The 26,670-nt window shown below is 42.2% G+C and overlaps 1 protein-coding gene across 3 annotated transcripts in view; it reads left to right on the top strand.

The window, feature by feature from the left end:
• Positions 1-841: 841 nt before the first annotated feature.
• The window catches only part of uggt2 (UDP-glucose glycoprotein glucosyltransferase 2), a 59,654-nt gene continuing 33,825 nt past the window's right edge, over positions 842-26,670 (top strand). For 2 of the 3 annotated variants that reach the window (XM_083777411.1, XM_083777410.1), the window contains exons 1-22: positions 870-957; positions 1,358-1,522; positions 4,624-4,706; positions 9,064-9,194; positions 9,861-9,973; positions 10,183-10,360; positions 12,346-12,442; positions 12,520-12,586; positions 13,492-13,592; positions 14,749-14,848; positions 15,556-15,616; positions 16,475-16,566; positions 16,751-16,901; positions 18,394-18,513; positions 19,809-19,894; positions 20,032-20,167; positions 21,131-21,262; positions 21,807-21,971; positions 22,634-22,757; positions 22,846-22,944; positions 24,256-24,350; positions 25,307-25,522. In XM_083777411.1, the coding sequence (XP_083633537.1) occupies positions 1,362-1,522; positions 4,624-4,706; positions 9,064-9,194; positions 9,861-9,973; positions 10,183-10,360; positions 12,346-12,442; positions 12,520-12,586; positions 13,492-13,592; positions 14,749-14,848; positions 15,556-15,616; positions 16,475-16,566; positions 16,751-16,901; positions 18,394-18,513; positions 19,809-19,894; positions 20,032-20,167; positions 21,131-21,262; positions 21,807-21,971; positions 22,634-22,757; positions 22,846-22,944; positions 24,256-24,350; positions 25,307-25,522 (2,508 nt within the window). In that variant the 5' untranslated portion in view covers positions 870-957; positions 1,358-1,361. Of the gene's footprint in view, positions 958-1,357; positions 1,523-4,623; positions 4,707-9,063; positions 9,195-9,860; positions 9,974-10,182; positions 10,361-12,345; positions 12,443-12,519; positions 12,587-13,491; positions 13,593-14,748; positions 14,849-15,555; positions 15,617-16,474; positions 16,567-16,750; positions 16,902-18,393; positions 18,514-19,808; positions 19,895-20,031; positions 20,168-21,130; positions 21,263-21,806; positions 21,972-22,633; positions 22,758-22,845; positions 22,945-24,255; positions 24,351-25,306; positions 25,523-26,670 lie in introns of all 3 variants that reach the window. The other variant, XM_083777409.1, reaches the window with a different exon arrangement.

Below are 26,670 nucleotides of genomic sequence, written 5' to 3'. Positions count from 1 at the left end.
TCATCTCTACACGATATGTGGCAACCCTGGTTTGGTTTGGTTTGCGCATGGATGTTATTTTTGTTGCTTTAGCACAGTAGCTAGTGAAAGTGAAGACTTGTCGCCAAAAGGGGAAGTCATCTCGCCCGGGCCGAATGGCCTTCTGCTTGGGCCGAGTGGTCTTGACTTTTTGGCGAGTCGCCAAGACCACTCGCCCAGACCACTCGCCAAGGGCGAGTGGTCTTGCTACCGTTTTGATGAATTGAACAATGTGGACCCTGTTGTAAACAAGTGTAATGCTTAATTGGGTCGTCCACTCACAGTTATCAGTCTTTGTATTGAGTTTGTGCTTGAAATGTACTGTAATTCTACAAACTGTTAATAAATATTTCAATCAATCAATCTTTATGGACCAGAGCTAAAAAAGTATTAAAAATATCTTGTGACTAAATAATATCTACATTCCCCATTTTTTCCATTCCTCTCTATCGTCTATCTCCTAAAAACTTAAAGTAACAGTTTTGGACATACACGGTTTTTCCACTGACCTGACAGCAGTGGTAGCCGGTAGGAGCAGAGAACAGACGCTCCGTCGCTTGGTGGGAATCTTTTTGAGAGCGTCGAGAGCGTCGATTCAGAAACGTAGGTGGCCATGGCATTGCCTGACAAATGTACCATTGTATGGTTCGTTTTATTTTATGTTTATGTTTCAGTCTTGTGTATCTATGCACAAGACTGCCATAGAATCATATAATTAAAAAATAAAAATCTGCAGTATTATTTTAAATCACTTTTGTTTCCCTCAGCGGGGAATGTCAGCGCAAGGCACCACAATTCACTGTGTGTAAAAAAAGACCCCCGAAGTGCTTTGTATTATGGAAGCTTCAAGCAGCGAGTGAGAGACGTGTATGTATTATCAGCAACGTTACAGCCAGTTTATTCGAATTGACCGTTTTACGGAAGCACTGCAAGTGTACAGTACGTGTATTTGAGCAGTATCATTTTATTCAAAGCCAAATGGACCTTTACCATCTTAAGCGCTGTCCCGCTGCATGCCACACACAGTCGACTATGTCTATATCTACACTTTAACACTTATAAAACAGACGTAGTTTATGTGCTCTGTTTTTTCAACAGTTTATACTCTTTTAGATTGATGTGGACGACTACTAGCCATAGCCTATTGTTACGTTTTACAACACAAACTGTGTTGTAGCTAGAACAACACTACGTGGCAACGTATCTTAATCGGGCGTCCCTATTTTGGGCATGTCAATGTCATGTAAAAAATGTCAAATATTTGTGCCCTACGACGAGTGGTTTAAGGGGTAACATTACTACTGTACTACTGACATGCTTCGTGTTTGTTTTTTGGTAGGTGTATGCTACACTGGGGTTGTGTTGGCCCTGCACATAACATGATGAGGAAAGCTGTTCTGCTGTTGTTGCTGGTAAACATCCATCATGTTCTGTCTGCATCCAAAGGCGTCTCTGCCAGCCTAAAGGCTAAATGGACCATGACGCCTTTCCTCCTAGAGACAAGGTAGCATTCTCACTGGATGCTCTCACACACACATTCCAAGATACGTGACACTCATCAAAGTGTGAGATTCAACCAGGATTAAAAAACTAAACTGCATATGTTGATCCTAGCAGTAGTATTTTAAACCATCCAAACCGGTGATAGGCCTATCTTGCATAGGCTACATGTTTTCTGGTGGTCAATAAACAGGTGGACAAGACTTAAATTAAATGCATTAAATTCCAGTACGCCACTTTGAACCTTTTTTCTGATGCTCCATTGCTTTCATAATATTTCAGGTAACATAGCTATGCTGGCTCTAGCCCTGAAACATGACTGTCATGATGCAACTGAAGCCAGTTTTATGCAATCGCTACATTTACATTGAAAACGTATACATAAACATTCAGATTTCAAATATAAAGTACTTGCCACGTGTGCCATGGGTGTTATAAATTAGCTGCTCCAGCGATTAGCATTGCTGCATTCCGCGTTGTTTAATAAAAAGCATTTTTATCCGAGCGCCCCGGCTATTCTCAAATGGGGTGCGTTCTGAAAACTCACAGTTGTACACCAGGAGCGCACTCGCCTATTGGTTTGTATTGGCAGTGCGGTCAGCGTGCCTATATCGAACACATCCAGTTTTTCAGAGTCAGCGCAGGCACACTTTAGCGTCACCAGACTGAGAGAGACTATTTGCTCTGTGCTGCCGGCTACATTGGACCCATGGCAATTTGCAATGCATATCGTCAGAACCGATCCACCGACGATGCAGTTGCCCTGGCGCTCACCCACCTGGACAAGGGGGGGAAGAACAGGTGTGTCCGAATGCTCTTTGTGGATTATAGCTCTGCTTTTAACACCGTCATTCCCACCAGACTAGACGCAAAGCTCAGGGATCTAGGCCTGCACCCGGCCATGTGCAGCTGGATACTGAACTTTTTAACAGCAATAGGTGGTGGTCAGGTGGTGAGAATGGGAAACATCACATCGGACCCCATGACTCTCAACACAGGAGTAAAGTATCATCAGGGACATTCACCACCCCATCCATAGCCTGTTCAAGCCGTTGCCGCACCCACGGCCAGGCAAGTGATTCAGGAGCATCGGGAGCATCTTGAACATCTTTTACTTGTCAGCAATCAGACTGCTGAACAAGAGCTAAGTTTTGTTGCACAGTCTGAACGGATTCATGTTCTAATAGGGACTCATTTTGTTTATAGCCTAGTCAGTAGTCATACATACATACATGCATACATGATGAACTTTTACTTATTATACACAATTGTCATGTTATGCACTTTATGCTCTTCTCTCTCTACATTTAACTGCAATCTACTGTAAGTTTTCACCCACCTTACTTGTAATATCATTCTGATTACAAGATGCCAAAAGCCGCGACCGGCAGGCGTCTCTTCCGGGTTTTTAGACAGCTGGTGGACGGAAATGAAGCTCCTTGGGCAAGCGCTTCCGGGAATCTGGCTGAAAATCTTCTGCGTGGGTGGAGCTTCATTTCCATCCACCAGCTGTCTAAAAACCAAGGAAGATTTGAGAAGGAAAGGACATGGTCACGTGACTGGGCTGTGCCATGACACTTTCATGGATGCTTTCATGGGAGCCAAACGAAGCCAAACTACACCCGGAAGTTCGGCAGAATGCACTGGAGTCATGAAAGCTCAGTGACTCAGAGTCTGTATAAAATGCTATCTAAGTCTACATAAAGGTGGTGGGTTTTCAGACTACGGCGGATGATTGGGAGTGAGGCTGCAGTTCTGATTGTAATGGGAAGTGCATTCCATAGTTTTGGAGCTAGAAGGGAGAAGAGTTTGGGACGTGTGGAGCGTTGTACCGGCGTTTTTAGTGAAGGTACTTCCAGCTTCCCCACGTTGGCTGATCTGAGTGCACGGGAGGGTTTGTAGGGTTCGATCATACTTGCAAGATATGGGGGAGCCATACCTTTGGTTGCTTTGAATGCCAGCATCAGAGTTTTGTATTCTGTGCGGGCAGCGACCGGGAGCCAATGGAGGGAGCGGAGAAGGGGAGAGACGTGTGAGAATTTTGGCTGGTTGAAGACCAAGCGAGCTGCGGCATTTTGGATCAGTTGGAGAGGCTTAAGTGCACATCGAAAAGAAAGTGATGTCTTTGTTTATATTCCTGAACCGATTATATGACAAAGATCTCAAATGTTTGTTATGAGCTGGTCCAGCCATTGAACTTCCGGTGTGAGTGTCCATGAAAGTGTCATGGCGCAGCCCAGTCACCTGACCGTTTCCTTTCCTTCTCAAAGCTTCCTTGCTAAAAACCAAGGACGAGACGCCTGCCACGAGCGGCTTTTGGCCGCACATGGAAGCCCAAGTGTGCTTAAACCCAGAGCAACACTCCTCCCGGCCGATAAGGGCGTGTAGTTGAAAGCCTATGGCAAAAAAACCCAGCTCGGATAAAAATGCCTTCTATTAAACAACACGGAATGCAACACTGCTAATCGCTGTACCAGCACATTTCTAACACCCGTGGCCCACGTGGTGAGTACTTTATATTTGAAATCTGAATGTTTATGTACACGTTTTCATTGTACGAACCATGGCTATGCTGGCTCAAACTATCAATTTACCATTACTATGTCTTCATGAGTATGGTGAATGTACAGAGCAAGTATTTTTCTTTCATTAAATTGTCTGTGCCAAGCATCTTTTACAAACCATGCTTCCCCCCCTTACTATGTAAAATGCAGTTACTTTATTCTTATTTAATGGCTAAACTGAAATATTGTGAAAAATTCCAAATTAACAGCTATACCGTTAACCCGTTAACAAAAATACTTCCTCAATAAGCAGTGGAAATAAACATACAGCCAGTGCCTCATATGTTTCATTTTATGAAACATTACCTTTAGACCTGTCAAATGTAAATGATCATGAAATCTGTCAAAATATTAAATAAATGCAACATACTGTATATTGAAATCAAATGGTTCCAACATAGCATCACATACTGTAACTTAATTCACAACAATTATGGGCACACAAAACCGCCTGCAGTGTCCGAGGCTAATGCCATGTGTGCCAGTACTCTATTCCTGTGTTCTTCTTTTGGTGGTTTGATTTCAATCTCTTTGTGTGCAGCGAGTATATTGGAGAAGATGGGAATGACAGATTCTGGCAGTTTGTTGACACTGTGAAAGAGCTCACTGTCTACAAAAATGGAGGTATGTTGAATTGGTAAACAAGTCATTAATTTCAATGTTAGTTTATGCGGTAGTAGGCTACAGAGGTTCCCAAACTTTTTCACCTTGAGACCAAAAAGAGAAAATTGGTGTCTTCCTGGGAACCGAAGTTGCTCTAGATCTCTAAATGGAAAAAGAGTAAACCATTTTCCAGACTTTTTCAAAAATGTCACACACACAATCTAATTTAATAGTTGTAAAGTTGTACCCAACACATGGCAAGAAACGCAAAGGCACAACAGCTATGTCGCTATTGCAACACCCACAACACCATCTTACACACTACACCCACACACACTCACACGGCAGTGACGTCACACACTTACCTTCGCAGTGTTGCAACGCAATCTCCTCCTATCGTGCCGAACGGCAAAACTCGACACCACCCGCCAAACACTGGCACTGGCACTGCCACCAAAAATGCCTCCCGTCCACACTCACGCCGCCAATGCATTTGTTTACTACAAACATTATCGCCCGAAGCACCCACACCCCCGGAACACTTTTGCCCTTTCACCACGCTAAATTCGCCAGGTCTATGCAAGTGAGCACAAATTACATGTGAGAAAATTCATTCACAAGCCCAATGCCATTCAAATGCCATTCAACACACACTACGACTCGCTTACAATTCGCGAACCTGGCAACTACTACTCCGTCTTTTCATTGGCTACTAGCTCTGCCTCTCAGCCTGTGCTGCTCTGATCTCCGAGTCTCCCTGACAGTCCTGTCCACTGTCCGGACTCCGCAGCCCGCAGGAGAAAAATACAAGGAAGGAGAGGAACTTTCGCCTCACTCTTTTGCTTATTCCTTCTAAATCTCTGTATATTAAATATCGCTCTCTCAGCGAATCACTTAGTTACATAAATATTGTTCTTTGACAGATTTTGGTTTGTTCCAAACTATTACAATTACGCCGTTCGAATTCGCCATTTCGCCTGCCAGCCATACTGCCGAGTACATTTCATTGCGCACACACACACACACACGCACGCCTGGAAGCCACGATCTCTCTCTCTCTCGCCACGCACGCACACACACACACACACACACACACACACACACACACACACAGGAATAGCCGTGCAGCCTATACACGGCGGCAGCGAGACAGGACGTTATAATCTTGAGTTTCATTAAATAACTGTCTTTCTCACACAACATTATTCAAGTGAAATGCATAACGCCAATGTTGGGCTAATATAGGCTACCAATATGTGGGTAGCCTACAGGGATTTAACCACGGAATGAATATATATATATAATCATTAGTGGTGGGCATAGATTAATTTTTTTCATCTAGATTAATCTCACTGCAATTCTGGAGTTAATCTAGATTAATCTAGATTAAAATGGCTCATTTGAACTCAGCCGAAAGCATTGAAAACACAAACCGCCCCGGCCAACTTTTCATCTTTCGCAGCTTTCTCTGCGGCGTACTGGTCATGGATTCTCCTTGTGATAGTTCGTCTCGCAGGTAGTTTGTAAGATGGGTCGCCTGTGGCCGCCTGGAGAAGAAGCTCGAGCCCATCATCTTCAACCACACTGATAGGCCGGCAGTTGATGGCAATCCACTGAGCTAGGAGGTTAGTTAGCTGAGAGAGTTGGGCTGACGGGCTTGCCACGGTTGCACTCCAACATTGTAGTTTGACGAACACTTTTCCCCGGAGCCATATTAGTGCTTGGCCCGCCGGCAGCTTCGCTATCATCAACCAACGCAAAGGGATGCTTGTGCGTTAGGTGATACTTCAGACTTGAAGAACTCCTACAGTAAGCTTTGCACAGGGTGCAAACCACCTTGTTCTTGTCGATGTTTCCATTGGGAAGCTTCTTGTAAAGAAATTTCCCCTGAAGCAAACCCGGGTTCACAGAGTCCTGCATGCTGACGTTTGATGTGGCACGCCGCACTGTTCATTAATTTCACCCGTGTCCGGTTAGGTTAGGATTTGTTACCGCCCCGCTCTCAGAGTAATTTATTTCACCTTGTCCCTGTTAGGTTAGGACTTCTCCCTCCCACAGAGTAATTCCGCCAGGTAAAACTATCAAAGTGAAATTCCTAGTTTGCTCGCTGTATGCAGTCAATGCAGACCCAGCTCCCAGACCCAACTTTGAGAATAGATTAATGGCGATAATTCTTTTGTCGCGCGATAATATTCTCGCGTTAACGCAGCACGTTAACGCCGATAACGGCCCAGCATTAATAATCATCTATACCAGGGAACCTTAGAGTATATACTCTAAGGTAGCAACACAATGCTGCGTGCGCTGCGTGCGTGTGTTATCGCACGTAGCAACACAATGCTGCTTCGTAGCAACACACATCAATGCTGCGTGCGCTGCGTGCGTGCGGTATCGCACGTGTGTGGGTGTAGTCGCACGTGTGTGTCGTTCTCCTCTCATAGTGGTATGTGGACTGTGGTAGTCGTCGCTAAACCACGCGACAATCATTATTATGCATCTTGAACAACACTGGGATTATTTATGGACCTGCAGCAGTAGGTGAGTAATTACTTTTATCTATGTTGGACATTTGTGTTGCTGCATCATGAGCTTGGAGATCTGCTGTGTTGCTGCATCATGAGCTTGGAGATCTGCTATTTTCAACTGTAAAGTACATTTTTATGTCAATTCTCTGTGTGTGTGTGTGTGTGTGTGTGTGTGTGTGTGTGTGTGTGTGTGTGTGTGTGTGTGTGTGTGTGTGTGTGTGTGTGTGTGTGTGTGTGTGTGTGTGTGTGTGTGTGTGTGTGTGTGTGTGTGTGTGTGTGTGTGTGAGAAACAGAATATGTTACATGATTATGCATTGTGAGCTGGTAGATCTGCTATTTTCAACTGTACTGTGTGTTTGTGTGTGTGTGTGTGTGTGTGTGTGTGTTTGAGCTGACAGGCCCTTTTTGATGTCAATCAAGTCATCTCAGGTCATTTCAAGCGGCAGATGCAAAAATCGTTTTTTATATTAAAATTATATATTTTTTTAGGGCCATGTCATGTGGTCTAACTGCAAAGCCTTTGTGATCTATACTGGTAGATCCTGATCTACCTTTTGGGCACCGCTTAACGTCAGATCAGCGGTTTTGTCGGCCAGCGCCAAAAATGCTCCCCGACAGCATAATCGGAGGAAATACCGGGCAGTGTGTATGAGCCATAACGTGTTGACTACACTACACTACACTAATAAGGACACATAATAATAACTAATAACCCATCCGTTACTACATGTGGAGTCAACTCCCGCAATTACCTTCTTCCCATAGTGCGCGGCAAAGTAACTCTGGGATGAGCGGCCGCGAAATTCTAGTATATATATATATATATATATATATATTGATTGTGTGTGTGTGTGTATATGTGTATGTGTATATATATATATATATATATACTGTATATATAGATAGATATCACCCCTGTGTGAACTGAGGCTGCTCAACAACAACACAGCTGGCTGGCTGCAGTTATAGTTATAGGCTGCTCAACAGTGCCACTTTAGGTCACCCAGCGCTATTGCAGCTGTTCGTACCCCAAACTTACAGACAGTTAGATAATCATAGATTATTTGTAGAACGTTTCACGCGAATTGCTGAGGGCGGAGGTTATTGGTTAAACTAACGGATGTCTTCCGCACGAGTCAAGACACATGTGTAAACAAGGTCCATGGCTTTTGGCCAAACAAAGCATTAAGTTATGCCTGACCTGTTCAAAGTTTTCATTTTCAAACGATTGTTATTGCCTTTGGCCAGTTGAGTAAGACTGGTTTCAGTGCTATTTGGCATGACCCTCTATCATACTGTAAAGTTTCATAAACATTTGACTCTGCATGTATTAGGAACAGAAGCAGAATTTTCATAAAACTGCAATTTTCTTTGGCTCATAAAACTGCAATTTTTAAATATAAAAACAAAAGCCCAACATTTTCATTAGATATTGGTCCAAAGTTTGTGTGTAGAAATGTTCATGAATTTTGATCAAAGATCGATTTGAACTGTTATCCATATAATTAAAAATGGTGGGTGATCTAAAGGTCAGAGGTCAAAAGTCAGAACACGAAAGTTGTTCGTCATGAGGAGACGTATCGAAGTTTTATTGCTGACGGACGGTCAAACGGTTCATGAGCCGCTATAGCACCACCCTTTGGCCAATGGCTGTGGGCTTTGCATCCTCACCGACTGCAAAAGCCGACTGCATGGTTAAGCCAGAACTGCAATTTGTTGTGGAAGAAAAAAAAACCTGACAAATACAATAGGGAACTATAGGGACCCTTCAGATGTAATAATCTGTTTTTGTAATTTGTAATCTGTAATTTTGCTACTATAATGCTTCTGCATCACATTTGTTTTCTTCTCAGAGTCTGTGCGTTCCTACTACAACCTGGTCCTCAAAAAGGCTGGACAATTCCTCACAGACCTGCAGGTCAATCTGCTCAAATTTGCTTTGTCCTTGCGGTCCTACTCACCAGCTGTCTTTGCATCGCAGCAGGTTTGTGTGTGTGTGTGTGTGTGTGTGTGTGTGTGTGTCACACAGTAAAAAGAATATATTGTTTTTAAATGAATCATAATGGTAATACATATACACACAGCCTCAATAAACAAAGGCAAGCCTTTCCCCCTCCCCTGTGGCTCCCCTTCCACCTATCCTTTGTCATAAAACATCAGACATAACACAGATGTTTAAAGTTTTATTATCGTATCAAGTGAAGAGGTAGTTTATGAACTGTTTGTTTCTACCAATTAAATTGGTTATTATCTTTCACATGCATTCGGTTTGTATCACAGAGTGCATCACAGAGTGTTTAGTGGGGTATTTAAAGAGCATGGGAGTCTTAGGCGTCACCAACCATGATGTGTCTTAGGTTGTATAAATGTATTTTATTCAGTCAGTAATTCAGTAGCCAGTAGTAGTCAGTAATTCTCAAATCCTGGCTATTGCACTGCAGGTGTTGTAATGATGAAAAACAAGGCAAGAATTGCTATATGTGATATGTAATAAATGTCAATCCTCCTACAGTACAACAGTATCACATATGTTTTTAATATGGCTAACCTCAGTGGGAATCACACCTGCAACAAGGTTGAGATTAGTGCCAGCCAGGCCTTGGCCATGGAGCTATGATATGTCATATGTGTTTTTCCTTGCCCTTACCAGATCGCCACTGATGAACCACCGCCAGGGGGTTGCCCTGCCTTTGTCTCTGTGCATGGTCAACACAGCTGTAGTACCAAGGACATTAAGAAGCTCCTGAAGGCAGCTGCGGGCAGGTAACCCAAAATGACACATCATATTCTTTACTGGTGCCAAACTTTAATCAGCCGAACGAAAAATAAAAAGATGAAACAATTACATTTACAATAGTGCTCTAATTAATACAACTTCCTGCAACAGACAGACACATATCATGTTCCTACAAATAAGTCTGTCTATGTCATTGTCAAGTTTTTCCTTTAACAAGCACTTCAAATATTTGCAGGCCAAAGCCGTATCTGTACAAGAATGATCACAGGTACCCAGGGCTCAATAAGACGGATGTGCCAGTTGTGATTCTCTATGCCGAAGTCGGAACGAAAAGATTCAACTCCTTTCATAAGGTGCTGTCTGAGAAGGCTGAAGAGGGCATACTCACATATGTACTGCGTCACTATGTAGCGGTGAGTAACAATGATTTTACAGACAAATTCAAATAACCTAAAGTGAAGTTATACTTTATTGTTCCTTGTGGGGAATCTAACTTTTAGTGAACTGGTAGGAGTATGTCCCCAACAGAAACACATGAACATAGGGAGAACATGCAAACTCCAGTCCACATAGAAAGCCTCAGTAGGGTTCAAACACAGGCTTTTTTTTTTGGGGGGGGGGGGGGGGGGCTTTTTTGCCGTTATTGATAGATAATCAGTAGCTTGACAGGAAACGGGGAGAGAGAATGGGGAGAGAGACACCATTCTTGCTGTGAGGCAACAGTGCTAAGCACTTAGCCACTGTACCAACCACAGGGTGCATACGTTGGTTAGACATACTAACAGTCCGACAGGCATTAGTCCAACAACACCGTCACTCCCGACATGTGTGGCAGGTTACAACTAACCCATGGCCTGTTAAAACTCACCTGCGGCATGTTAAAGGACAACTTCAACCAAGGTTCATGTTTTAGGTTGCTATGAGAGAAAGTAAAAGATGAGTGTTAATTTTCTTTCATTTGCTGCTTTCTTTCGTTTTAGGGATTTTTTACTATAGTCCTAATAAACCCCAGGAAATTACATCTGGCCACAGAAGATCACAGGATCTACTGAATGTGAAGGAGGCCTACTGGGGGAAGGCTTATACTGTGTGTATAGGCTCAATATGTCAGTTTGTCACATTCAATAGATCTTGTGATCTTTTGTGGTCAGATGTAATGTCTTGGGGTTTATTAGGACTATAGTAAATAATACAAAAATAAATCGCCATAATATTTTGTAAAGAAATACATATTTAGCCCCATGCTCGAATGCCCCCCTGTCAAAAACTGCTAAAATCCCAAAAACAAAAGAAAGCAGCAAATGAAAGAAAATTAACACTCACCTTGTAGTTACTCTAATAACAACCTAAAACATGAACCTTAGTTGAAAAAAACGAAAGTTGTCCTTTAAAATGAACCCATGGCTCCTGACATGTGTGGCAGGTTAAAACTAACCCGTGGCAGGTTAAAACGAACCCATGGCTTTCCTGTGAGGTTAGGGCTCCCAACCATTGCACCCACCAACCACAGTGCCTGTGAATTGTAACAAGTAACATGATTTTGTCAACCCTTTATATAAGGTGAATTCCCTTGGGTGTGCATACAGAATTAGTATGCTTTTGACAGGGTACTATTATTTACATAGCGGGGGCTTAGCAAATGGCACATACTGTATCGTAATGTATGTCAGAATGTTTGTCTCTGCTCATTAATACCCCTGTACTGTACTCTAATAGGACTTGGAAGACATTTATTTGCAAGGACAAGATATTTGATTTGAGATTTGGCATGTACATTGGGAAATTCTATCATCAATTATTGCTGTAGATTAGAGTTGATGGAAATGCACATTGATATGAGTTTGGTATTTCCGGTGTCACAGTAGCAACTTTAAGCATTACTTAGATGGAAATGTTGCAAGGAGGCCATTACCATCCTTAGTGCAACACAGATAAAAGCTGAGGTCTTTCAAGGCAAGCGATGGAATAAATGGATTGCATTACCAGCCAATGTTGAATAGAATGAAACACATTGCTGTGTAAAAGTCAGGGGCGGTCTAAGATGCCTTTAAACAGTTTGCAGAACTGACATGCTCTTAGACGTGTACTTCAAAGAAAGGCAGCTTGTACAGTAGGCGTGAAACATAGAGGAAATGCTTTGAATAAGAATTTGACATTGGTGTCAACGTTGAATATGCGCAACTTTGTTGACACGTGTTTGTGGTCCACATGTACTATTTTTTTGTCCCTTTTTCTTACCAAATGCAGTTTTGTTTTATTTATATTGCTATTTCCTTAAAGATTATTTGATTAAACTGAAAATGTATTGCTAGAATAATCAATAGTTGCAGGCCTAATATATTCAGAGAAAATCTACACAGATTACCTTGAAAAACATATGTTGCTTCTTTTGCTACAGGATCCTAAGCCACAAAAGATGCTCTTGTCTGGATATAGTGTTGAGTTGGCTATAAAAAGCACAGAGTACAAAGCTGTGGATGACACCAAAGTAAAAGGTCTGTTTGTTACTAATTACACATCCTGTTCTGTATCTTCACATTATATAAATTGAATTGAAAACCTTGTTCTATAGATTCGGCTGCCAACAGTGAAGATGATAATAATGAAGATGTCGAAGGATTCCTTTTTGGAACGTTAAAGTAAGCATCTAAGCTTTAGTGTGTTCAGTGTCTCCTATTATTTTTTGAGTAGTGCAACCACTCCCTTACGGAGCTATGTGTGTGTGTGTGTGTGTGTGTGTGGCTGGCTGGTTGGGTAGCTGGGTGGGTGCCTGGGTGGGTATGAGCACGAAAACAGCATGGTTGTTTTTCACCACCTGCACGGACATATTAACTGTATATATGATGATTTCGGGTGTGCCAGTACAGTGACAGTACAGTACAGTAGAGGGACCCCCACACGATAACTCTGTCATTTCTCAACCGTTTCGGACGCGGGGCGGCACGCCGGCCCCCTGTAACAGGGACACTCTCAGACCCCTTTTCCACTGGTTGGGAACCGGTTCAGTTCAGAACCAGTTTTTAGTCCATGAGCCATACCTCCAAAATTGGAACGTTAATTATGAATTGATCATAATGCTTAATTTGCATATTTAAATGTACGATTTAAGTAATCAACTGGGGATGTTTCATGGTTTCATTATTTTTTTTACCTATTCACCGATCCCGTATAGACCTACTGTAGGTGAAAATTACAAAATGTGTGATAAATCTGAAAAAGCTACTCCTGTGAAAGAGTTATCATTTATTAATTTACTTATATTGATCCTATAATAATTTAATATAGGTAAGGTTTTGCCCACTCAATTCATTAACGTTCCAATTTTGCAGGTCTGGCTCATGGACTAAAAACTGGTTCTGAACTGAACCGGTTCCCAACCGTTGGAAAAGGGGCCTCAGAGATACAAATGGATGAACTAACACCAAGGATTATACTGTATATACTGTAGCTATACATGTTTTAGTAGCGTCCTAATATGTAGATGGTGGTTATTGCAATTGTATTAATTAATGTAATTTCTTCTGTTCCTCTTTCCATTCCTAAGGAAATCTCACCCTGAACTGCAGGAGCAGCTTGGGGAATTTTGCAAGCATCTCCTGGAGAGCACCAATGACATGGCCCCTCTTAAAGTCTGGGAGATGCAAGGTATTTATTGCCTCCAGGTTTATATTATAGTTGTAGTTTATATATATAAACACACATTTAGATGAACATTTTTGAATTATGCAAAATTGAATGGGGGGGAAATAGATAAACCACTTTAATTCTGCCGATGCGGGCGGATTCTGTTAATGTCAATGGGAACGGAGCGGTTTGTTGCCATTCGAGGATTTCTGCAACCAAAAACCACTCCGTTCCAATTGAAAAGCAATGGCAGAATCCGCGCGCATATGCAGAATTAAAGTTTGGGGTGACCTAACTAACACTGCCTACCCAGCATGTTGTTATATCAAAGCAAATGTAATCTTTCTGCTGGGCAGTGGTGTAATGGCGATTATTTTTTGGTACCACGTCACGCGCATGCACCTGCACGCACATGCAATCGCACGCTCACGCCTACATGTGCGCATGCCCACAGAACAGCTGATAGCCTAAGCCTATATATATATATATATATATATATTCTTTTTATATATATTTTTATTGGGTTTCTTTTGAAGGGACAGACAGTAGGCTGACAGGAAACGGGAGAGAGATGGGGGAAGACATGCGGTAAAGGCCGTGTCGGGCTCGGGAGTCGAACCCGCGGCACACTGCGACTGGATCACCAGTCGGGTGCCCAGACGGTTACGCCACCGCCTGGGCTAAGCCTATATTGTTTAATGTTTATAAAGTGTACGAGAGTTTTAGACACACAAACACAAAAATAGACTTAAAATAATCAGACAACTTCTTTACAGTAACGAAACAAAAAAGTTTGTTTTGGAGTCGGACAAATCTCTTCTTTGATGGTGGAGGAGGCATTCTTGTTGTGTGCAGAACACAGCAGGCAGTAGCCTACTAGAGCCATACTGCTCGTCTAGGTTCACAGCAGTATACTGGGTACTTGGTGTGTCTTGTTAAGTCTCGTACCCAAGGTTAGGTGTGTCTTCTCGTTTGAATCTAGATTCTAGGGGGACGTGTTCTAGCGTGCATGCGCGTGCACCGTTCCGTACCGTACCTGCGCGTGCACGTCACATTTTTTGGGGTACCACGGCGTGGTATGAGCATGACACCACTGCTCTTTGGTTTTCTTGTTTGGGTCTCTTTGTTTAAGCAGCTACTTTCCATACATGCAAATGTATATTATTGTCACCCTCAGATCTTAGTTTCCAGGCAGCAGCTAGAATCTTGTCTGTGCCAAAGTTTGATGCTCTGAAGCTCATGCAAGATCTTAGTCAGAACTTTCCAAGCAAAGCCAGGTAAGTTACAACATGTCATTTCAAATGATCAGACATATAAAAAACGAATATCCCATGCTTTTTGTTTGCACAATTGTTTTATTTTCTCCGAAAATCTCAGTCCTCTAGTCAAAACATTTTTGAATTATGCAAAATTGAATGGGGGGGAAATAGATAAACCACTTTAATTCTGCCGATGCGGGCGGATTCTGTTAATGTCAATGGGAACGGAGCGGTTTGTTGCCATTCGAGGATTTCTGCAACAAAAAACCACTCCGTTCCAATTGAAAAGCAATGGCAGAATCCGCGAGCATAGGCAGAATTAAAGTTTGGGGTGACCTAACTAACACTGCCAACCCAGCATGTTGTTATATCAAAGCAAATGTAATCTTTCTGCTGGGTAGTGGTGTAATGGCGATTCTTTTTTGGTACCACGTCACGCGCATGCACCTGCACGCACGTGCAATCGCGCGCACACGCCTACATGTGCGCATGCCCACAGAACAGCTGATAGCCTAAGCCTATATTACTGTACTGTAGCTCTTATGAAGAACAACCAAAAAGTGCTGAGTAAAGACTTGGAGTGAATGTTTACAGGGAGTCAGCTGAAGACGTGCCATCTGAGGGGCCACAGATTTGGGAGATTAAAACTGGGGCTTTTACTGCCAACCCGGGGATTGGGGTGGAAAGAGCTGATGGTGACTGTTCATGTTTTACTATTCCCACAGATCCCTGACAAGAGTGGCCATAAAACATGAAATGAGAAAGGAAATCGAGGAGAACCAAAAGGTGTGATATCGTACGCACCATCCCCTGAGATCGTGTTGTACTTTGTACATTATAATAACATCTTTAGTGCGTGAGTGTCAGACAATTAGCTTGTTGTAACTTTGTTAATAAATTACTTAATTCCTGTATGTAAGTACGTAACTAAGTGTGGCTTACTTGGTAGAGTGACTGTACTCTTCCTGGCTTTGTGTTGAAGTGTACTTCAAGACACACTGAACTTCTCCTGATGAGAGTGGTACCTTGTGTCATTGCCGCCTCTGTTGGTGTGTGAATGTGTTGTACATTGTATCTAAAAAATACTTAAGATTAAAGCGCTATAAGGATGTACTGTACTATTTACTGTTTACTTACTATTTGTAGTCTATTGTAGTGTATCATTGTAGTGTATCATCCCAATCAATGACATATTTAGTCTTACTTTTGCACTAGCTGTTGTGTTTGCTCAGGCTATTTAATATTTTTTAGATCACACACTGCGGGAAGACACATTCAAGGGTTTTGTAATTGGCTTTTGACTAGGGCCAGACCGATATATTGGCCATTATTTGACTTTTTGGACAATATTGGTATTGGATATTATGCTGCCCATGTGTCCTGATTCTTTGTCACTTTCAACCGTGGGCAACCTCTGGGGAGGGCCTCTCTAATTTGGGCATGTCAGTAAAAAACAATTATTATATTATATTATTTTGTTTATAAGTGAAATGTTCTCAAATTCTCAATGATTATTATTGAACATTTTGAGCTTTTTGACAAAATCTGTCAAACCTTTGGTTATTGCCTTGGTGGTGTACGATTCTCCAAAATCGTTCAGGCCGGGTCTACTTTGCACTTACATCACTGAGTTTGTTCTTCCAGAGACTGAGCGAGACTATAGGGATCCACCCAGGAGATGGAGGGCTCTTCGTTAACGGACTGCACATTGATCTGGACGTTCACAACCCCTTCAGGTAAGAGCCTGGCAGAGTAGGCAGTAGTCTGCCTGCTTTCACTCCCTGCTGCCTCAAAGCTGCCCAGGGTTCACTGATCCTGTCGCACACACCAGTATTAAGAGAGTGGACCACAACAGACAGCCACTGCCCCACTAATATGGATGGAAACTGACCTGTGCTTTTTGTGTTTCATGTTTGTCAGCATTTTGGACATCATCAGAGGAGAGGCCAGGATCTTGGAGGGTCTTCACAACCTTGGGATCAAAGGAGAAAACCAGGGCAAGCTCCTCAGGCTACCTGTGAACTTTGTGGAGGATAGCTATGCCTTGGATATCAGACATCCAGCCATAATGGTGAGAGACTGTGCCAAGTGCTGTCCGGCAGAGGGGCTGCAGTATTCTGCTGGCGCAGATCAGCATTGCAGGTGCTTTGTGTTGAGCACTGGCATGAGGGTGTGGATTAGTGGATCAGTCATTCCACTATGGCAACAGTCCCGAGTCTGCAAAAAAAACTCAATTATAAACTGGGAAGGCAGCCAAGGAAAGCTATCAAATTAAAAAACTTGCAAACTTTCATTCAGGCCCCTCTGGCCATTTTAATATTCAAATGGTTGAGGGATAGAAATGACTAAACAAATGAATGTGATCATTTTAAGTCTTGAACGATGTACTCATTCAACTTAGTTTCCCTGCCTATCATTTCAACCAGTGTCTTCCCAGTGAGTGAAGGAGTGATGGATAAGTACAGTGACAGGGAGGAACTTTTGTTTCTTATGGAGGTTTCAAGGCTTTTGGAAGTGAATTAGCTGTTTTTGCCATTTTGGCAGGTGATGGATTATTTACTAGCTACAGAAGCTTCCTTCCCCTACGTATCTCTCACAGGTGAAGCTTGGTGCTTGTCAAGTTGTTTTTGTAGAACGTTGCTCTGATATGTTAGCATCACACCCAGCACATTTCTGCTCACAATGATGTAACGCAGAACAAAGTGAGGTTGCGGCAGTGGCTAAGGGGGTAGAGCCTCCCCAGAGTTAGTGTTGATGTGTCTTTGAGCAAGACACTGAACTCCTAATTGCATGGTTTCCTCTGCCGTCGGATATGAATGTGTGTTGTGTGTGTGATTGGGTGAATGTAAAGCACCTTGGATAAAGGCGCAATATAAATGCTTTACCATTTTTCATTTTGAACATCTTGAAGGCATAACTCAGATGTTGGATGCAGAAATTGAAGTTATGGTTGTTTATGGATCACTTTTAACTAACTTGACTAACTGTTACACATAACTAAGGAGTATTGTGAAAATAAAGGGAACACCACCAACATAGTCTCATCACAAGGGTTCTTATAGTGTAGGGGCAGGATGTCCTATGGGCACATTGACAATGGTTTGGATTGGATGAGAGTCATGTTAATAAGTCCTGTTTAAACCTTTCTCAGTGTTATATAATATTGCCTTCCTGGGATTATGAAATGCCACTTTACACAGAATTTGTTTTCTTCAACACCATAAAGGTCAAGTGCCCAGGTCATCAGTTAGAATGATTACACCAAGTAATTTGCTTTGAGTCTTAAAGGAAGTCAGCAGATTCAAAAATCAAAAAATACAGTTGAGTTACCCCCCCCCCCCACTTCCCTGTGAAGTTTTGTCATGCAAAATGATATTACTGTGATGAAAGGACACCTAAATTGTCATTCTACTTCAGGCTCAGTAAACATCTTGAAGGCATGACTCAGACGTTGGATGCTGTGATGAAAGTGGCTGTTGTTTCTGGATCCCTTCAGTGACTGACAAACTGTGAAAATAAAGGGAACACCTGCCTTCTTATCATCTTTCTTATGTGTTTTCCAGTGGGTGAATGACATCGAGAGTGACCCTATGTACAGCAGCTGGCCATCAGGAGTACAGGAGCTTCTCAGAGCCACCTTTCCTGGAGTCATCCGGCAGGTCCGGCGGAACCTTTTCAACTTGGTGAGTCCCAGAGACATGGCCAAAGCATTTCCGGGGGTCTCCTGGGCTAGGCCATGGTCCGTCAGTGAAAAAGTTCCCCTCCGTTCACTGCCAGGTTAACTTTTCTTTGTGACCACCGCTCTGACTCATGGTTACCCGTTCAAATCATGCAATAGAAATAACGGTGATGTGTCGCACACACCAAGAACTGCTTTAGTTTTTATTCTTGCATAGTAAATAATAGACAAACGTTTTGGCTATCCAGCCTTCATCAGTGTGACACTGATGTGTGCGACCCATCACCGTTATTTCTACTGCCAGGTTAACTGAAATCTCAAAACCCTTGATCTCGGATTCTCTACCCAGATTGAGTCCCTGATCAAAATGTCAATGTTCTTTTGCAGTGTATGCAGCTTGGCTGTTCATTTTTACTCTGAAAGTGACTTTCCTCAGCTTTTCTTTGGCCTAAAGTTGAATCAACATTCCGCATTTTGTGGTGTATTACAACAATGTTAGAACAGGTCTGATTAAGACACATCAAACAACAAGGTAGTTATCAACCAGAGGAAAGGAACTTGAGTAAGGTTAATATATTTTTATATACAGTAAGTATATCTATTCTAATATACCTGTATACAGTTCAAGTGTGTCTGTCACAGTGGTGGGAGGGCGGATTGTGGACAAAAATGGATGGACATGCCTGACATCCGTGTAATTCAGTGTTGTTAGGCAGCGGTTTCTGCAGTGTCTGACGTACCTATGTCATGCATTCATGTGCACGTGCATGAGAGAGATGCCGTTCAGTTAAAGCCCATTTCTGATTAATACCAATTCACTAAACATAACCAGCACACCTGTGATGCGTGCTGTGCGGCGTGCGCATGCGTGCACGCACACCACACTATACACAGACAGATACAGGTAGAGAGCGAGAAACACAGTTTGATGTCACTCCGTCATTGGAGTGTGCTTCCTGGCACCACAGACATTTGCAGTGCACTCCACTGGCTTCACTATAGCCAAAGCTGTACGTGATATTTCATTTGCTAAGGATCAATAAAATGTTTATTAAAATTGATTATATAACCATTCAAACATATTGCTTTGTGCCTATGTAACACAGACAACGCTGGGTAGTGTGTGTGTGTGTGTGTGTGTGTGTGTGTGTGTGTGTGTGTGTGTGTGTGTGTGTGTGTGTGTGTGTGTGTGTGTGTGTGTGTGTGTGTGTGTGTGTGTGTGTGTGTGCGTGTGCGTGTGCGTGTGAATGCGCGCGTGCGTAAACATCTTCATTTTATCATTTACTCCTTTGTTGTCAGGTTCTTTTCCTTGATCCAGTACAAGAAGACAGCATTGAGCTGGTGAAACTGGCAGAGCTTTTCTACAAGCATAAGATTCCTCTTAGGTACAGTATGTCCTGGCTCAGCAGAGGTTGTACTGTACATCTGTTTACCCTGCAATCTTTGCACTTGCCATCTTCACCAGATGGTGACTCTCACTTCACCTGCAAATTGAATACCTGTATTCTCTCACTTCTTGTAGAATTGGATTTGTGTTTGTTGTCAACACAGAAGATGAGATTGATGGCTTCGCTGATGCTGGGGTTGCCTTTTACCGGCTGTTGAATTACATTGCAGAAGAGTATGATCTATCCCAAGCTCTGATTTCTATGGTCTCCGTAAGTACTACTTCTAGCATGCTAGCATCTGGGTGGCACAGCGTTAAACTTCCTACTGGGGTTCAATTCATCCATGGTGCCTCCGAATTAGTGATGCACCAAATATTCGGCCACAGAAAATATTCGGCAGAAAATGGCTAAAAAAGCATTTTCTGCCTATTCGGTTTCGGCCCGAATAGTGTATGCATTCAAAATTCGGTGTAATTGCATACACCGAATAGTGTATGCAATTAATGTATTCAAAATAACTGGATAAATGTTTTATGGACCCATAATAGTGATTATTATTTAAGTTAAGTTTTGCCATAACCATTTATTTTGCCATAAATCAGGTAGTTTTAAGGTACGGCCATGATAGCAATGGTAGGAAAAAAGATATATAATATATAATAGATATATTATTTACGGGGGGGGGGGGGTGGGGGTAACTCAACTGTATTTTTTATATATATATATATATATAATATAATATATTATTCGGTTTTGGCCAAGAAATTCCCTTTCAGTGCATCCCTACTCCGAATTGGTAACACTGTCTGGACTGAACCAGTGACTCCTACAAGATGGTCTGTTCAGCAAGGAGCAGAATAGCACTCCACTGAGTCCACTCTACACGCGTTTATGCCTTCTGGGTGAAACGAGGCACCTGGTGACTCCCATGTGTGTCCATACCCTTCCCAGTTCAACATTAGGGAGAGGGCTATTGGAATTTGGCATGATGAGTAAATGGGGAGAGTGAAGGTTATTAAGCAATCGTAATTTCATATTTCATCATGCTTCTGAAGTCATTCACTATTGCTCGACTGCCTGAGACATTATTCGACTAGACGAGGGAGAAGATTTCACCTCGGAAATCAGCAGGGGTGGAGGTTATAAGCAGTGGCAGGAATAATGAATAATGAAGTGTAATACTGTAAAGATGAGTGATGGTCATGTCTGGTCTGCTGTTTCATGCTCTTGCAGATGTACAGCCAAGTAGACGTAGGAGAGACGCTGTCTGTCGAAACTGTCTCTTCTTACCTGAAGAGAAAGTTCCCCAAAGCCAACGCTGAACGGGTTCTCGGAGTCAATTCTGAGTATGACGACAAAAGAAAGGTAAGGAAATAAAAATGTGTTCCCTCTTGATTTGCTGCCCTAATGTCCTTAGAATCTCGCCGGTTTTTTAACACATTGACTCCCAAAGGAATCGATAACAACGCTTCCCTGCAGCAGTTTTTCACTAACTTTTGAAGAATCATCCGATCGTGAACGTAGCTCCATTTCACAAAAGTTCACGAAAGTCCACCTTAAAATAGTGCGATCGTTTGTCATAATGTCGAAAACTTTTCAACAACAAGAAGCAAGAACAGACCCACCCACAGCCTGCCGCCATTGTCCATAGGATTGCATCGGGACTCGATTACCCAGAAGCCCTGCGAGAAGCAGTTTTTTCCCGGTCCAAACGTGTGACGTGTCAGCGGAAAACCTTGTATGTCTTAAAAATTACAGAAATCGGCTAATAAAACAAATAAAACATAACTCGGGAAACTCTGCAAAGAAAAGACGTCTTTGCCAATTACCTCGGGAATCTTGTGATTGGGGTGAATGTATGAAAACGAAATGACTATGAATGTAAGTCATTGACCCAATCTGCTCTTAGACAGGTGCCCAGTTCTACAAGAACAGTGGGCTGGGATCCCTTCCTCTGGCTCTGTTTAACGGGGTCCCTCTCAGCCCTGATGAGACAGACCCTGATGAGCTGGAGACCATCCTGCTGCAGCGCATCATGGATTCAACCAACGTCTTCCAGAGAGCTGTCTTCATGGTATGATGCTGCATGTGAAATGGGCCTTAACCACTTAGAGTAAAGTAACCCATTAATAATTAGTCCTCCAGGGCTCTTTGATTTTGACCTTCTACTCCAATAATCATTTTGCCGAATGTTCGTCTGTTATGACATGCCCAGAATACAGGCGCAAGGGTTCATATGGTTAACCTTCTCGTATCTAATACATTTTGTGGAGCCTATGACAATGTGTAACTTGATGATGTGCTTGCAGAGCTATAGTACATTAAATGTACACATAAATGTATTGATGTCTGTATTAGCATAACGTTGATGTCTGGCAGAAACCTCTGATCTCCATATTTCAACTTTTTGTGTTTTTTCGTAAATTTATGAACTACTTGGTCATACAACAGTGTCACACAAAAGTAGCAAAAAATATCAGCTCTACAAGTTAAAAAAGCATTGTGATATGACATGTTTTGAGCTTGAATGTCAGTTATTTTTCTTTTTAATTTTAATCAAATGTAGTTTTGGACATACCGGTATGAGGTTTCCACTACCATAATATTGTGAATGCTATACCAATACAAGTGAAGAAATGCCTAGAATATTGATGAGTATTCATGTTGCCTATAGTACAGTATTACATATAGTACATATGGTATGGTAACATCATGTGACTATTATTTCATACCAAGGGTCAATTGACCGAGGGCATTGATGTAGTGGACTACCTGATGGACCAGCCTAATGTAGTCCCCAGGATCAACCCTCGCATTCTCAGCACAGACAGAAAATACCTGGACTTCACTTCCTCTCCACGTACGTATTTAAGCTCCAGACTTTAATTTCCCTAATACTTAAGCCTTTGTGATTTGACCTCCTGAACAGATTTCCTTTTCCTTTGTAGATGTAGACGATTGGGAGGACACAACTATGTTTTCATTCCTGGACTCCAGGGACAAGACATCTGTGCTGGCTAAGAGAATTAAGTACTTCACAAAAAACGGTAAGAGGTCACTTATCATTTAATGCGATGCTTGCTGGTCAACATGTTAGATAAATTCTCAAGCCCACTGAGGCAAATACCACTGTTCAAATGGTCAAATGTGTTGCCATGGTGTATTTGCTTGTCAAACATCACAAAAGCAAATAGTATCTAAACAAAAAAAATTATACACTGCTATAGTGAAGTGGATCTGTGAAAGTGTGAATTTGCTCTTTGGATACAGAGACAGGCTGTGCGTCCAGCAAGATAATTGCTGGGGTTGCTGATTGGCTCTAGGCCAATTGTCTGTCATCAGAGCCAACACTTGCCCAAGACTGCACTGGAGTGTAGCTATGACAAATTATCTCTCTCACTACAGTACCTGACTGACTGCGTACCTTACTGAAGGACTGATTGCCTCTCTTACTACAGTGCCTTACTGACTGACATACTGTAGTTCAGAGACAGACCAAAGATCCGCAACAAGATGAAACCATTTTAAGCCTAAATTAATTATAAGAAATTAATTAAAAATGGAATTTCTTAAAATTAAAGTGTTGTAGACTAGTCTGTTCTCCTATACGGCAGTGAATGCTGGACCCTGAAGCCAACCCTGTAGAAGTCTCTAGATGGGTGCTACACCAGAATGTTGCGTGCAGTACTTAACATCAGCAAGATGTTACCAACATGAATCTGTATGATGGAATAGCCAGAAAATAGCAGCCAGGTGAATGAGACTAGCAGGACACTGCCAAAGACACCAAGAGCTTCCAGCCAGCAAGATAATGCTGTTTGGAACCAACACACAGCCTTATGGGTTGTCCATCTTACTGATTGATTGAGGAAATAAAGACATGATGGGGTATCACGATCTTCAGTCTGCCCAGGATCTCTCCGTTTCTCACTGTTCTCTCTCACTCTTGCCCCGTCTTTCTCGCCATCTGCCTTACTTGTGGATGTGCACGTACAGTCGTACACACACACACACACACACACACACGCACGCACACACAGTATTTCATTTACTTGATTGCTGCCATCTCACTGTCGGCGTATAGACTGTAGATAGCGTGAAGAACCTTTTAAAGGATTAGCAACACTAAAAGCAAGCTAAGCATTAGGATCGAGATTGGAAGGGAAAATTGGATAAAACACACTTGCCTTTACAGCTACACTTAAATGCAAGGGTGGGGATTGATATGCATATCGATTATGTAGTCTGTCACAGAGCACATTCTCCTGCTATCAAAATGGTATTTGAGCATGACAGATATAACATGTGACATGCCATATAATCATTATTTCAATGGTACCATTTCTCTTCTGCTTCAGATGAGGATGGCATGTGTGGTGTGACCATGTGGATAGTTGGTGATTTTGAGAAGGAGTCAGGAAGAAGGCTGTTTCTCAATGCCCTGAAACATGTGGTGAGATCATGGTTTCTGTTCGTTCTTAAATTCATACATACACATTCACTGATTTGCAGTTGTTTACACATCAATGCACAGCAAATTCCTCAGTATTATTTTAACTCTGAAAGCCCCCCCCCCCCCCTCTTCCATTCCGTACAAAAAACGGGAGGTATAAGGTTCCGTCTTTACCTCACGATGTCACAAATAAAGTATCTCTAGAAGCATTAATATTCCAAACGAGAGCTACGGTCTGAATGTGTTAAAGTTAAATAATCACTGAGGATTTTTACTGTGCACTGCAGTCCATGCCCACATGTGCACCTACTGTATTACTATGCAGTAGCATTGATGTTGATTTAATAAATTATTTACTTAGCATTTTGACGCCTGACTCATAACAATGCAAATCACTCTGTTATGTAGTCTCTGCATTGCATACTGCTACACTTGTAGCAAGTGTAGTGGCACCTTTCTCAGCAAAACAATCATCCTGTAAATTAACTATTTTTTTTGCCAGCTACGTATATCCAGGTATATATATATGTACGTATATATCGGGAGCAAAACAAATGTGATCGGGACATCCCTAGTATCAATATTATATCCATATCATGATATTAGGCTGGATATTGTCTGTGATTTTGGATATTGTACTATTGTGATATGGCATAAGTGTTCTATAAAAATATAATTATTGGATCAGGGAAAATCGGTATCGGCAGATACTCAAAATAAAATGATTGGAATCTGATCGGGAGCAAAATAATTTGATCTGGACATTCCTAGTTGTGTTATATGAATAAGAAATCTGTTGAAATAAAACGTTTGGTTAGGCATTATTATCTTGTATTTATTGTGTGTTATCTTGCGTGTGTGTGTGTGTGTGTGTGTGTGTGTGTGTGTGTGTGTGTGTGTGCGTGTGTGTGTGTGTGTGTGTGTGTGCGTGTGCGTGTGCCCGTGCCCGTGTGCAGAAGGCCAGCTCTGGAGTGCGTGTGGGGGTGATTGATAACCCCAGTGGAAAACCCACTGAAGAGAATACTGTGGTCTACAAGGCCGTCTGGGCCTCCCTCCTCACCCAGAAGAACAAGGTTGCTGCAGAGTTTCTCCAAAAACTCCTGAAAGAGGAGAGCATGTTGCTCCTCCAACAAGGAGCCAAGATGAAAGACCTGTTCTTGCCAATCAGCCAGGTTAGGGAACTCATTCCACGACTTATTTTTTTCACCTATTCATTCAAATCTCTCTTCCATGATCATTATTGAAGGAATATCACAATGACTGAATATTATGGTTCTGATCCGGCTTCCAATTCCTAAAATGCTGCTTTATTTAGCTTTATTCATTCATTCGCCAATTTGTGACGAATGTTTGCCTATTATGACATGCCCCGAATAGGTGAGACTAGAGTTGATGTGGGTGAGTGGTTAATCCCCTTGTAGGGAAACAATTGTGATGGACGAGCACAACTTCTAATTAGTGTGGTTGCCTGAAGGCAACCATACTATTGTTTTTGTGACCTTTTATTATTATTAATAATGTTATTATTATAGATAAACTTTATTTTGTCCCGTTATACCTCCCACAGTTTTTGTCGCGCGCACTCGAGCCATATGTCAAAACGACGGGCTACATCGGGAATCGTGTGCGTGTATTGGGATAAGACATTTGTTGGATAGTTTAATTGATATGAATTAATTAGTGCATTAAATTTCCCCATAGACATGAATGGGAAAATGCAAAAACTCACTTTCAAGTATTTTTTCCTCTGAGACCGTAAGGGCTATACTTACAAGACTTGGAGGAGAGATTCATAATAATTACTAAAATTAATTACCTTAGAAGTATAACGTTCTGCCTCATGGTGGCGCTATAACAGCCAACTTTACCTTTTGGGGTATAACTCTTGAACCGTAGGTCGTAAAATCAAAAATATTTTTTCCCTGGATTCCTTGGGTCATGACGCATCTCCCCATATAGGCCCCGCCCATTTGCGTCTAGATAGATTTCCCGCCATTTTGAATTTTGTTCAAAACACACTTTTTGCTCCTCCTCCTACAGATTTTGTCCAAATTTCACAAAAATCGGTACACATGATCTCCGGACCTATCCGATTAAAACAGCACAGTCAGAATTTAGATCTTCTGTATCGTTCGGCCGTAATCGTCTTCCGAAGTTAGTGGGAGGGGCCTACTTTACAAAACACGCCACAATTCACGCACGGAATGTCCGATCCATCCCAAATCTGAATCACATGTCGAGGGTGGCTTAATCAACGCAGAGCCAAAAGCGATTCCATTTTCGACGGGTGCGATGTGGGCAACCACACTTTGCAATTTCC

This window comes from Protomyctophum parallelum, assembly GCF_964188405.1.
Source record: "Protomyctophum parallelum genome assembly, chromosome: 11".
NCBI classification, from domain to species: domain Eukaryota; kingdom Metazoa; phylum Chordata; class Actinopteri; order Myctophiformes; family Myctophidae; genus Protomyctophum; species Protomyctophum parallelum.
The sequence above is the reverse complement of the archived record's forward strand: the minus strand, read 5'-3'. Positions and strand labels throughout refer to the sequence as shown.